Source organism: Podarcis bocagei, assembly GCF_964188305.1.
Source record: "Podarcis bocagei genome assembly, chromosome: 4".
NCBI lineage: Eukaryota > Metazoa > Chordata > Lepidosauria > Squamata > Lacertidae > Podarcis > Podarcis bocagei.
Genome location: NC_138128.1, coordinates 38,615,234 through 38,629,690, shown reverse-complemented (window position 1 = coordinate 38,629,690; position 14,457 = coordinate 38,615,234). Strand labels below are relative to the sequence as shown.

The window sequence follows — 14,457 nt, the reverse complement described above, 5'->3', positions numbered from 1 at the left end:
GATAAAAGGGAAGCAAGGCAGAGACTCTGTGTCTGCTCAACTTTCTCCATTGATGAACTATGGCTTGGCAGCTTTGGGAATGCCATTGGACTGTGACTTCAGGACTGACCCCAGGTTGTAGTGCTTGTTGTATTAGACCTGGACTGGTATTTGACCATTTGGGCTGTCTGTCTAGTCTCTAATGTTGCCCTTAGGGCTGTGTGCAGTATCAAGACTTACTTCCCAGTGCACTTGGACACAGGCCATTCATCCATAGAAAACAACCATAGTTTTGGCTAAATAAACCATTGTTCAGTGTTACATCCTAACCAGCCCAATGAGAGATTTGAACCAGAGACATCCTGGTTCATAACTGATGAGCAACCTTGCTTTTCTGCACTAGTTCTTCACACCATGCATCAGAATGATACTGTTACAAATCATGTGAGATTGTTTGACAATTAAGGCCTATTCAATTAGACTTTTTTCTACTCCATGTAGTTCCACAGTTTTCTTCCACTCCTTCTGTAATTTAAATAATTTAGGTTCCCTCCTTCTTACCCACAGACCTCAAGATATAAATATGATACCTATATGTGATAAATTTATTTATCATGTGCCCTAATAGCTTCCCCTACTCACTAATCCATCTCCCTGGGACTTATTACTTGGCACATCAAGCCCCCAAGCAACTTAAAAAATCTCTTCCTCCCCCTTCGACTGCAAATTTTCAGTCTGAACCCCAGAAGAGCAGAATTCAGTATCAAATCAACTTCTAATACATACAGATTAATTTGTCATGACAGTGGAGGCCCAAAGCTCCAATCCTAAATGCAATTACTGGAATGCAAGTCCCATTAAACTTGCTGGAAATTACTATTTCCAAGTAAATATGCTAAAGATTGTGTTAAAACTCAAACTATATGTTAGATGGTTTTCATTCCCTCCCTCATTTTGTCAAGACAATATCAGCATGCAGCCAGTGAGGCAAGGTTAGGGATGGGGCTGAAATTTGTTTCAGTTAGTATTCAAAGCCATCCTACCTAGTTTGTCCTTTCTGGAACAATATGTGAACTGAAGCACAGCTAAGCTTCAAAGTTCACAATTCTCCAAATTTTACAGTGCAGTTTGCTAATCAAGTAATCTGTACGAACAGATAGATAAACTGGCTAGATGTGCATAAAAATGCATATGAGAGTGAACATATAAAAAATATGTTAGGCAGACATTCACACTAAAATGCTGGTGAATTTTCAAGAGGACTTTTCAGAAAAGATTGTAGACGGCTGTGGAAGTACAGAGGTCTGAACTCAAGGTTGGAAAAATGAGAAATCGAAATTGACAGATTCATTTGTCTGCACCTTCTGTGCACTTCTCCCAAAAAGATCGAAATATGAAACAGAAAACATAGTTTTGGATCATGACGTATCTTAATGGAGAGGTCAATCCATGCATATGCATGTAATTCAGCTCTCTGAAAATCTATCCACAGAATGAGAAATTAATTGTCCTTCAATCCAACCATGAGCCTGAAACATGGTGAAGTCAGTGAGGGAAAGACACACCCAGAGAAACTTGTGAGGGGCAGAGAGTGGGCTTGCTGCAGCTAGCTTAATTAGGGATGTTTGAGAAATCTGGCAACAGAAATGGGAGCAGAAATTGCTGCTGTTCATTTATTTGTCCCATATCTAGAAAGGAAATCAATCCAGCAAATACACTCTGGAGTATAAAGTGGATTTGATGTTTCCCATTTGTACCTGTCTTTCACGTTGTCCACATGACATGGATGTCAACCAAGTGGCAGGCCACACTCCCCCACCCCAAATTAAGATTTTCCTGATCAGTGGATAATGCAGTCAGGTGTGGGAGAGAGAAATCCAACATAAAATCAAAGTGTGGATGCAGTGAAGCACATTATGTGGCCAGGATGTTGTTGTTGTTGTTGTTTGGCTTGTTTGCATTTAAACTATTAAATTAATACAAAACATAAACGTCAGTATTGTTACCACGCACCCCAATCTCAGCCAAGCAGGTCTTGGTGCTTAACTAGGGTTTGTGTGCCATTGGAATGAGACATGGTAGAGATTGTAGTATCTTTAAGAGATTTGGTTTACACATGTTTGCCTCTAGAGGAGGGAGTGCAGAACACTACACCCCAAGAGTATCTCTTTGTTGCTCCTTTCATAGCTTCAGCAAGCTTGGGTCCAGAACAGAAGGCAGCCATACTCCCTACTCTCTCAGAGCCCCCTTCTTCCAGCCAATGAACATGGAGTTCTTCCCTCCTTCCTCTGTTTTAAAAGGACACATTTTTTCCTGTTTTGATATCACCCTATTACTCTGGCAACGTCCCCGCTCCCAGCTTACATCATCGGATAATGAAATGCTAAACCTCACCTTTGTCTCTGCTCATCATCCCCTCATGAGGAAGGGCTCACACTCGTCTGTTGCCCAGCACAGGGTAACTGGGTCAATTGCCCATTTTCTTCCTTTGTACTACACAATGGTTCTTTTCTCTAAGCAATTCCAGGCCAAGAAACTGATTCAGCCTGCATTCCATTTACATGGAAGAGGGAGCATGCTTTATTTCTCCTGCTCTGGAGGGTAGGACTCGAGGCAATGGCTTCAACTTACAAGAAAGGGGACTCCAACTAAACATTCGGAGAAACTTTCTGACAGTAAGAGCTGTTCGGCAGTGTAACAAACTACCACAAGAGGTGGTAGACTCTCGTTTCATGAGTTTTTCTTAAGCAGAGGTTGGATGGTCATCTGTAATGGATGATTTGGCTGATATTTCTGCATTGCAGGGGGCTGGACTCAGTGATTCTTGGGCCCCTTCCAACTCTAAGATTCTGTGATTTGTACACTGCTAAGTTGCCTCGCACCCAGGTGAAGACTTCAAGCATTTAGTAATTGTCTACATTTATTAACTCTAGAAATTATGAGGGAGGGGGAATCTGGTACGCAGGACTTTCAGGGGAATCTGCCCACTCCCCCAATTCATAAACAACATTATTATAGAAGATTTAACAGTTCATATAATATGCTTACTATATTAACTATTACAATCAACACACACACACACACACACACACACAGAGAGAGAGAGAGAGAGAGAGAGAGAGAGAGAGAGAGAGAGAGAGAGAGAGAGAGTATATAAATTAATACATAGAGTATATATTTCAACAGTTGGCCAACACTCTTAGTTTTACTGGAATCTCATGTTTCTCTGATTTGTTTCATCTACAAAGGAAAACAGGAAGAACCACCTTGAGGAAGTAAGTTGGTACCCTCTTGGGATACCAGTTGCCATCCCTACAAAAATAATGGTGTCAATAGATGTTAAGAGCAAGTATTCCATCAAGGGAAGCAATGTTGGGTCTAAGCAGGAAAGAAAGTGGATCCACTTCAATGAGGGGATTAGTTGAAAGGAAGTCAAATGGGAGAGTCAGGAGCATCAAATCTCTCTGGGATGCTTGGAGATTCTTTAAAACATAATAATAGAAGCTCAGACAGAATGTATGCCACCACAAATTAGGAAAGATACCGTCGAAGTGGATGGCAGCTCTGTTAAAAAGCAGAATCAGGGAAGCTATAAAAGGAAAGACTTCCTTTAAAAAGTTGAGAGCAGAAAGTTGAGCACTTTGGTAGCAAATGAGAGCATTGCTAAAGGAAGACAGGGAAATTGCAGAAAAGCTTAATGATTTTTTTATATTGGCCTAGGGAACAAAATATGGAGTTCTAGAGCTATTTAAATTACAAATTAGCAAGTTACCATGTCCAGTTTTTCACAAAAGGCTGCCTAGTCTTCGTAAGTGCAAAGTTGTTGCCTCAACTCCAAAAATCAATTTTTGAATAGCCACGTAGACTACTGACATCAGAAATGGAGTGTGTGGGCTTATCCACTCTTATATTTTGCCCTACACTTTCCAGGTATGGACCACACTTTACAGCTCTGTGTCCAAGTGTCCTTTCTTGCTTTGCTCCAGACCTTTTCCACGAAAACCTGCTCTTTAGAGCTCAACCCAAGCAAATGACAATCTGCTTAAAACCCAAATTGACATTTGCTCAGATTGAGCGCTAAAGAGCAGATTTTCACAGTTAAAGCTCTAGGGCAAACAGCAGCAGCAGCAGCAACAACAACAACATTGTGGAGGAAAGGTAAGTGTGAATAAGCCCTATATTGCTACTGGACAAAACAGTCTTATCTCCATAAAGGGAGCTGCTTTTATTGGTTTCATATTCTTTTATGATTTTGACTCTTTCTCACAGAACTTCTTTTCTGCCAGCCATGATGGCTACAGTCTCCTGTTTTAAAGGTAGCATATCAGTTGCTGATGGACCATAATGGGAGATGAGCAGATTGCTGAAAAAGTCTTGCCTTTATGCCCTGCAGGAGTCTTCCAAGAAACACACATAAATTATACATGTGAACAATTATTGCACCTGATTTAAGCACCAACTGTCACTTGAGGACCATGGGGTGGTAGCATTTAAGCCCAGGATGGCTTGCCATCAGTTTCATGGGTTTGCATTCATACATTGAACGAGGGCTGCAGAAGTTCAAAAACTATCTAGCTGTGTTGCACTGTCCTCCAGCCCACAGGTGTTCCCATCCCAACCCCTGCCACCCCCAAGACGATGAGCCAAACATTGCTCAGCTGCCAGCTCGGACTGTGACAGGATGGAGGTCCGGGATATATTTAGAAAGAACTCTTATGCCAGCACACTCTCCCCATTACGGCAGCCGGCTAAACTAGGTCGCTCATAATTGCTATACCATACTGCCAGTGCTTCTATTTGCTGGACTGGGAGCTGGTAAAAATTGTTGACATTTCCACCTTTCCATGTTCTCTGCCTGCAGTTGCAACGAGACTGAATGGCAAAGCACACAAGTTGCTGCAGAAAAAGTGAATTGCTTGAGAAACTGAATGGGTGTTTTTGACGGGCAAATGCTATTACTGCCGCTGCTGTTAATACGATATTTTAGACACCAGGTTGCTTCTGAAAATAATTGGGATTGCTCATTTTATCTGAAACAAGTACCCCAGGATGTGATATCAAAAACTTCCATCCCTATTGTTGTTTTATTTTTTGCTGCTTTAAAATAATTGACCACCCCCCTCCCCGCAGTCTCGTTTTAAGTTTCCACATTGGGTTTGGCAATCCAGCAGAAGTCCTTTTAGGGGGTATGCAGGCTTCACAAAGCAAATTCTCCGAGAGCAACAGTGGTGTTAGCGGGATTTACATGTGAGCAAGGGCTTAATGCTGAAAGGGCAGCCAGAAGGGAGGGGGTTCGAAAAGAACATGTTCTGAAACTAGACCCCTATCTCTATCTCTCCCTCTCTCCCTCCCTCCCTCCCTCCCTCCCTCCCTCTCTCTCCAAAATGTGTCTCCTTCCTCAGGTTTAGGAAATGGATCCCTGCTGGGATTTCCTTTCAAAGGTGACTTGTAACCTACTCATTAGGGTAGATTTCTGCCGGGTACCCACAAACAGTGCCTTTGGCAGGGTCAGCCAAAAGTCGTGCGTGTGTTTTGCGTGCATGTCTGTACGGGTGTGCAATTTGGGTGAGGGGTAGAAAATACCCAGGGCACTTGGCAGCCGTGGCAGCAGTAGCATTAGGACTTCTAAGAGGAAGGCTGGAGAGGCAATGCTCTGATGGGGACTATGGAGTTTCAGAAAGACCCCAGTGCAGTAGCTCTAGAAATGCTCTTGATAGTCCAGCCCGAGAAGAGGAAGATGGTGCAGAGGCTGCAGATGGACAGACAGATGGAGAGCCACGCTTCACATCAAAGCGAAGGTAAAGAAATCTGTGTCGGCTGGTTAGCTTGCAAGGATGGGAAGTGCAAACAAACCCGGTGGCAAGGGTTTAACTTTGCAGGATGAAAGTGGGAGGAGGGGAAAATAAAGGGAAGGAGCTATTTTTGCACATGCACTCCCACAAACAAGTTTTAACAAAACATGGGTATTCCCTTTGTCTGAGCTGCTTTTGCTAACTTTCAGCTTAGCTCCCTCCTACCAACCTTTCCGTGAAAATTGTTGTCAACCACCCTGTGAACTTTGGATGGTGGATGAGATAATATAATAACAACAACAACAACGGGAAACACTGTTCCTGTTGCATCTCCATCTGGGAAGAAAGCTCTGCAGCAGCACATAGGGCATAAACACAGCATTGTGCATAGTTACTGTGAAGACAGTGTCTTCACACTGTCCCTTCTCGATGTGAGAAGTTTTACAGTGTGAGAAACTTCCAAAGTTGTCATTCAGAAAATGTTTCCCGTCTGCAGACAGAACCAGTGACGGGGGCTGCTGAAACAGACAGTGATTTTGTAATTCAATCTCCTGTCTGTTGCCATCATAAACAAAGAGAACAAATGCTTGCAGTGTGTGTCTGTGTGTGCTAGCATGCATGTGTGTAATACAAGGAACTTTAATATATAGCCTGATGCACCTTTTGCAGGGGACGTAATTGTAATGGTGACCTAAGTACTCTCCTTTCTCAGTACAGAAACCAGTGAAATCGGTGACCTCAGAAAAATAATAGGAGCAGCTGTAGTAATATAATATGATAATAATAGGATATTGCAACTGGGAAGAACAGGCATTTCCAGTTGCTAGGGTATGACGGGAATTCATTTGTTACTCAGTGTATATCATTCTCCCCACAATATTTCTTCCCTCACTACAACACTGTGAGGTAGATTAGGCTAAGAGTGAGACTGGTCCAAGATCACCCATTGATAATACAGTGGTGCCTCAGGATGCGAACGGGATCCGTTCCGGAGTCCCGTTCGCATCCTGAACAGAACGTAAGACGTGATAGTGCATCTGTGCGTGTGCGGGTCGCGTTTTGCCACTTCCACGCATGTGCATGACGTCATTTTGACAGTCTGCACATGCACAAGCGGTGAAATCCGGAAGTAACACACTCCGAAGTAAGCACAACCCGAAAACGCTCAACCTGAAGCGTATTTATCCTGAGGTATGACTGTATACATCACACATATTTAATGCTGAAATGTGCTGTATAGCATTCAGCACTCTAATACGGTAGATCAATGTTATTGTCCCTTTATTACAAATGGAGAGTGAGTGAATAGTGGCTTGCTTAAGGCCACTTTGTGAGTTCATGACTGAGGTAAAAAATTGGTAAAATTTGAACCACCATCTTACCCACTACTACTAATTTTGTCCCTTTCTCCAAGAAACTCAGAAGCGACATACAACACTAGAATTTTGCACAACTTCAGCTACCCTGAGGCAGCCCAGTTGCTAGGGAAGCGAAAGTGCCTACATACTGTACACATAGGTACAATGCCTACATATACTGTAAACATGAGTACAATGCACAACATTCCCAGAACATCCTAGACTGCCACAACAAAGAGCAGCCTATTGGGAAATGAAATGCTCAAGATTTTAACGGTGATGCATCACTGTGGAATTATTAGGAGAGAACAGAATTGTTGGGAAGGCTGTGGCCCTTGTGCCTGCTCAATCTGCTGTCCAGGTGATGGACAATAACAGGACCTCTACTCTCCCTTCTTGGGGATCTTTACCTTTCAGCTGGACTTAGGCCAGGCAGCCTTTCAAACACATAGTCACGCTGATAGTAGCTCTGGGGAAGGGAGTTGTGTGTGACTGATTCCTTAAATTCCACCTTGACCACTGAGAACTTCACAGAGACGGGGCACTTCTCTTGATTGCCCACATCCCTGAAGTTCATTTGGCCTTCACCAAGGACCAAGCTTATCTTGTGGCAGACCCTGCCCTGTGGCCCTCCCCACTAATAAAGGTTCAGCAGGAATCATGCCTCCCTTTTTTGAGACGTCTTTTGAAAATTGTATTGTTTGTTCAGGCCTTTACAATAGGAAGTTTCATTTTTGACCCATCAGTATTTATTGATGTTTCGTTAATGTTATTATGGATACTTTTGTTGATTTGATTCTCCTATGTTGCACACTCTCTTGATATTTTTTATGAAAGTGTGGATTATAAATGATCAAATAAATAAGGAGGTTGGAAATATTAGGTTCCCTGTCCCCTCCCCCTTCTCCCTGCCGTGCATCTTGTCTCCATTCAAAATAGGGGACCTGCAATTGTTTTTAGGGGGAAAAGAGCAAGATTATTTTGGGAGCGCCATGGAGCATCAACTTAATGTGTAGCTGGAATGAGTAGAGGGCTTGAGGAGAGAAGCTCAAGCAGGGTAAGCAGAGGATGCAAGGAAGATTCAGCTTCCCCCACCCTACACAGCCCCCTCTCTTGCTCATTAAATTGTATTTCTTAACTTCTGCTTTCTTTGTGAGCGGAGCAGATGTAGGAGTTGTGTTAAAGAAAAACAATGACATATTAAAGCAAACGGAAAGTCTGTGCTAGATTGTCGCCATTATTTGTTTTGTATTGGTCTTTCAGTAATATACATATGGTATAAAGTCACAAAATAGAAATCGAATATAAAAAGAAAAACTAAAACAACACACACACACCCCATTCCAAAAGGCAGGCAAGTCATCGTTTTTATTCTTAGGTATAGTTAATGTTGCATTCATTTTGTGTTGTTCCTGCAGAGTGCAATGTCAGAATAATGTCACTATTTTCAATGGCCAGAAGAGATTGAGATATCCAAGGACAAAGTTCAGAGCAGAAATATAAATGTAACATCCCAATTTGTGCTGACGCATTAGGTGTTTACGTGTTTCATAAACCTGATGTGTTGTGGCCATTATTTATAACAAAAACTGTCTGTCTGCAGTATCAAGCCATTCCAAATTCCCTTAGGCAGGCTGTTCACTCATCACTCCGCCGTGGTGCCCTGGTCAGCTGCAGCGAGGTGGATCAGTCAAAGCACTCAGGGTTGTATGTTTGTTTCCAAACAAGGAAGAGTAGCAGGGATATGGTCACGGAACAAACACAGAAGGAGATTTTGGCCTTGAGAATGAGCCAACACATTTCAGAAGTTACCCTGGGGAGGTTTGGAGAGGGGTGGGAGTGTTTTTGTTCTAGCCAGCCCATTTGTTCATTCCTTCCTTTGGGAAAATGCTGTACATTTAATTTAAACTAACAGCTGCATGCACACACCCTAACATAGAAAGAGTTTGAAAAGGAATATATTGTTGCACAATCTCTGAGCAGTGTAAGATTCCAGGGCTTCAAATCGCTTACCTACGGTTTGGTTTCCTTGGAATGAGGGGCAGGGAATATTGTGGTGTCTGTTTGCCATATGGTTTATTTACACATATACACAGACTGAGTCTATGATGAAAGGGCTCATAGCATTAACACCCCAGAAGGACTTGCTTCTCCCATAGCCACAACCCTTGACATGACTATCACTCTCAGGCATCTACTTGCTTGTAGCCCAGTCCACTCTCTCCACTCTGGCCTTTGACCTTCTCACTACCAGCCACTACCAGCCACTTTGCCCTCATGCGCAGAGCAGGTTCTTTTCTTATACTAAAGACCCATACCTAGGGCCATTACCAAGAAGCTAGCCTGGCTATTCCAACAACTGAATCCTTCATGAGATTTTAACCCTTGCTGGATCCCAGAATTAGAAGGGACTCGGGCATCCAGCCTAATTTTGTACGCGTGCACACACCAAAAAACCCCACACAGTTCTAGGCAAAATCTCCAAGCGCTCCAAAGCATTGGCTTCTCTTTTGTCACCAGTTCTGCAAGACAGGCTGTGTTATGATCCTGTGATCACACCTTTATGGTGCCAGGGGCAGGCTTTCAATTCTTAGTGAAATCTCAGAGATCAAAGGGAGAGCTGAGCAGGACTTCAGTGCCTCCAGCTTCTCAGGATTTGCAGGAAGACAATAAGACTGTAACTCTGTACCCAGCTACTTGGGAATAAATCCCATGGAAGCCGGTGGGACTTCAGAGGAGACATCTAGAAGATTGCACCGTGAAAGATGAAAAATAAGCATACATATGCACATTTCTTTAATTTGTAAAGGGAAGCCATTCTAATTTCCTTAGCTCAGCCTTTTTAAAAACAACCCAGATGACTTCATCCAACTATTCATACCTTTGGAAGAACAGTGAGCTTTTGCAGGTATGCCTTAAGAGCAGTCCTAGTAGTAGATCATATACACAAAGGCTACGAGTGCTCTGTTATTGTAGCTGTCCATGATGAAATACTCTTCTAGGGGATGGTGAATTCATTATGCTAGCTTAGTGGCTTTTAGGCTTGGGTTTCTAAGCAGTTTGGTTAGTTTGCTAGTTGGATGAATCCAAAATGTTATGAGCAATATCGGATGTTAATCATGCTCAAAGTAGACCCATTGACTTGGGTAACTTAACTCCATTGATTGAAACTCCCTGCCTATTGACATCAGTAGGTGCCTTTTCTGTACAGTGGTACCCCGCAAGACGAATGCCTCGCAAGACGGAAAACCCGCAAGACGAAAGGGTTTTCTGTTTTGGAGGCGCTTCGCAAGACGAATTTCCCTATGGGCTTGCTTCGCAAGACGAAAGCCCATAGGGAAATCTCCGGGGACCTCTTTTAAATGCTGGTGGTGGGGAGCAAAGCCTTTCCCCCCCTCCGGCCTTCAGAAGAGGTCCAGGAAGGACGGCGGGGGCCGAAAGGCTTTGCTCCCCACCGCCAGCATTTTAAAAGCAGTCCGGGATAGCAGGGAAGAGCTTCCCGCTATCGCGGACGGCTTTTGAAGGCAGGCGGGGGGAGCAAAGACTTTCGCCCCCTGCCCGCCTTCAGAAGAGGTCCAGGACCTCTTCTGAAGGCGGGCGGGGGGCGAAAGTCTTTGCTCCCCCCTGCCTGCCTTCCCGGGAGAGCTTTTGAAGGCAGGCGGGGGGGGGCAAAGAAGAGGTCCTGGAAGCGATCGTGCACGCATCGGAGGAGAAGCCTTGATCTCGCCGCCGTACCTGCGCTGCTTAGCTCATGGATGCCCGGACCAAGGAGCAAGGCGCCGCCCCGATCGCCTGCTTTCTTCCACCCCAGCCCCCTGCGGGATCGATGCCTGGAGGATCGCCGCCTCTGCAGGGCTCTCGCCCGGAGGTTTCCTTCCGCGAGCTCCAGGCACCGATCCGCTGACGGCGCCGGCGAAAGGGGCCCGCCCACATCAGGACGGGAGAAAGGGAAAGGCATCGCAGAAAAACAAAAGCCACGCCTTGTCCCTTTCGACCGGTTCAAGTCCCTCTCTCCCTTCGCGGAGGCTGTCAGAGTAAGCGCGGCTTCTCTCTCACCGTCTGGGCTGCGTCTCATTCACAACGGTGTGCTGAATGCAGAGGGAAAGGGCAACCTCTCTGCTCTGTCCCCAGGCGCAGCGTCTCGATCAGGCCCTGAGAGGGTCGCTGTGCCTTTAAGAGTTGCACGGAAGGCAGAATTCCGTGAGGTGCAGCTCTCCCCCCCCACACACACCCCGCACGCGGGAGCAGCTGCTGCATCTGGTGGAATTATCCCTTCTACAGGGCTGTTAAAGGGGCAGGAGCCTTTTCCCGGCCTGGGTACCCTGCACAGAAGTGGCAGCCCCAGCAGTGGCAGTGGCTTGGACCAGATGGCCTGGGGTCAGGGTCAAAGGAGGGGTGGCCCGCCTTCAGAAGAGGTCCTGGAAAGTCTTTGCCCCCCCCCTGCCTGCCTTCCCAGGGGCTTTTACATCGCCCCGGACAGCGGAGAAGTCCTCCGCTGTCCCGGGCGATTTTAAAATGCCGCCCGCCAGCATTTTAAGATCGCCCCGGACAGCGGAGAAGTCCTCCGCTGTCCCGGGGTTTTTTAAAATGCTGGGGGTGGGAAGAAAAGCCCTCCCCCCCCCCAGCCTTCAGAAGAGGTCGGGGGACAGACTGTCCCCGGACCTGGTCTGAAGGCGGTTTCCATAGGAACGCATTAATTGATTTTCAGTGCATTCCTACGGGAAACCATGCATCGCAAGACGAAAAACTCACAAGAAGAAAAAACTTGCGGAATGAATTAATTTCGTCTTGTGAGGCACCACTGTATTCATTTCAGTGCCTGCTTTAAAACATTTTTGTTTTCCAGGCACGGAAATGTTGGCATGTTTTAACCGATTTTTAGTTCACTGCTTATTTTAATTGTGTTTTTTTTAAAGTTTTTAATTAATTGTTCTTAACTTCTTTATTGATAATTTTAATATTTCTTGTAAGCCACTTAAAGGTTTTGTTACAATCCAACAGTACATAATTATTGTTAAATAAATAAATAAATAACACAATTTACTGGTTGTTGTTTTTTAGGCTTTCGAGGGGATGGCAATGGAAACAACAAACTAGGAAATGAGCTTCATGGTATGTCATTTTCTCTCACCCTTTGAGTTTCCATGTGAGAAATGCAGTCCAACTCAGTGTATTCTAATACCCATTAAAGGCAGCCATACCATGTTGAGAGAGGCTGGGGGTGGGTCTCTTGGAGGTTTAATCATTAGCTCCATATATTTTGCTGCCTGAAATATAAGGTCCAAATGCTGTCACCACTCACAGAGGCTGCTCAGATATTGTAAACAACTGGCAATCTGCTGCCATTTAATGGCATTGCAAAATCTGTCCTCACTCAACCTAATAGTAGAGCCGGTCCTGATGCCCATAGCAACATGGCGGCATTTGCAGAGCTAGTGATTTCTGTGCTGAAGGCAGTTTGGGGGAGAGAGCTCCCAATGTCCCGAATTACAGAAACAGCCAAGTACAGATATTAGCAATCTGAATTAAGAAACCCAAATATTAGGCTGTGTACATAACTCTTCAGTATTTTCCAAACTTGGTTCTCCAGCTGTTTTTGGACTACAACTCCCATCCTTCCTAGCTAGCAAGACCAGTAGTCAGGGATGATGGGAACTGAAGTTGAAAAGCAGCTGGAGACCAAGTTTGGGAAACATTGTGAGATAATTCCATTTTGCTAATCTCAAACCACAGTACAAGAGGCAGAGTCATTCTGCTCCTTATTCTATAAAAGCTGCTCCAGAGCAGGAGTCCTAGCAAAGGAACTACCAAGAATCTGGGCATGAAATTTTCAGATCAGAGGAAAATAGGCTCTTTAGCTTTACAACCGGATCTAACAAGACTTTACAGCGGCTTCCACCAACTCATAGGTATTCACTGAAGATCTCCAGTTGTATTGCCAGAAATCTTCATGCACCAAGCATGGAGGTGTCAACAAATCAATTTCAGGCAGTGTAGCGAGATTACTGTACTTATGAAGTCTGACACCGTGAAGCAGCCGGTGCTCCTACAGTATTTCTGAATGCTATGATGCAATTGCAGATTGAGCCATATTAAAACAAACACATGGGCCGTCATCACACACATTGCAGTGATATCTCATCATCTTTCATGGGTCTGAGCCATGCCAGCCATAAGATACGTGGTACCCAGAATGGCAAACACATTGCTGAAATGCTCCAGCTTCCCTCTGGGGACTGCCAATATACTGATCTTTGAAAGAAAAGGGATGCAACTCAGTGTGTCCATTGATGTAGACTGGTCTATCTTCCATGCTTGGAGGGGGGAAGGGGACTAGTATTTTAACTTAAAATTATATAAAACCATGGACCTGTTAAGATATATGAGAGAGAGAGTTCTATGAATGCACAGAGTAGGGATTGAATCCATTATCCTTGCTGCCAAGTTGCATTCATCAAAAGTCGGAGCAGAGTCTACATATATACTATTACACAAATTTTAGAATCATAGGATTATAGAGTTGGAAGGGATTCTGAGGGTCATTTAGTCCAACCCCTTGCAATGCAGGAATCTCAGCTAAAGCATCCATGACAGATGGCAAAGGCTACCTTTCACAGTTATCTTACTTGTACCATGTTGGCTCTATTCAGACCATGGCTTGGACATAAGGAGGTGATGTTCAATTTCAGTTGGAGAAGAACAGGCAACTGGTGTTTGGGAGGGGAGATGGAATGACCTGTCCTGGAGGAGGGTATGGTTGGCTGGCTGGGACTTTTAACAGGAACTGCTAAGAATCTTCAATCTTCTGCCACTAGTCCAACTTGCATTTTCCCTGCTTTTGCATGGACTTATCACTTTGCCCCTGTTTCATAGGTTGTTTTCTTGTCACTAAAGCTTTCCTTCCATCACCAGGCCATGCAGCTCAGATGCAGCAAGTCATTACTTCCTGCTCTGCCCAAGGTATGTGATAAACCAATGAACTGTCTGGTAGTGCCCTTTGCCCCGTGCTGCAAGTTACTGGGAGTAAGCTTTTTACCTTAGAATATCATAAAACTGTGGAGCATTTAAAGACGTCTGAACAGAGCAAAAAATGGCACACTATTTTGGAAAATCACCATGAGCTCTCCAGATGTTACAAAATTACAGAGGTTAAAAGAAGAAGAAAAAACTCAATGAAATTAATCTCTGAGAGCAGGATTAAGATGAGGAAAGGCCTACTTAAAAAAAAAAAATCCTGCATGCCTGATCAATCTAAATATGTTGTGTTACTGAGGGAGGCAAAATGTAGTTGCTAGAGGAGTATGTAATACAATCTCAAAAGCATTTTA

The 14,457-nt window shown here is 44.3% G+C and overlaps 1 protein-coding gene across 2 annotated transcripts in view; it reads left to right on the top strand.

Annotated features, from left to right (window-relative positions):
* Positions 1–5,364: 5,364 nt before the first annotated feature.
* KY (kyphoscoliosis peptidase) overlaps positions 5,365–14,457 on the top strand; it is a 41,695-nt gene continuing 32,602 nt past the window's right edge. For both annotated transcript variants that reach the window (XM_081192624.1, XM_081192623.1), the window contains exons 1-3: positions 5,365–5,777; positions 12,191–12,241; positions 14,042–14,089. In XM_081192624.1, the coding sequence (XP_081048750.1) occupies positions 5,636–5,777; positions 12,191–12,241; positions 14,042–14,089 (241 nt within the window). In that variant the 5' untranslated portion in view covers positions 5,365–5,635. The remainder of the gene's footprint in view (positions 5,778–12,190; positions 12,242–14,041; positions 14,090–14,457) is intronic.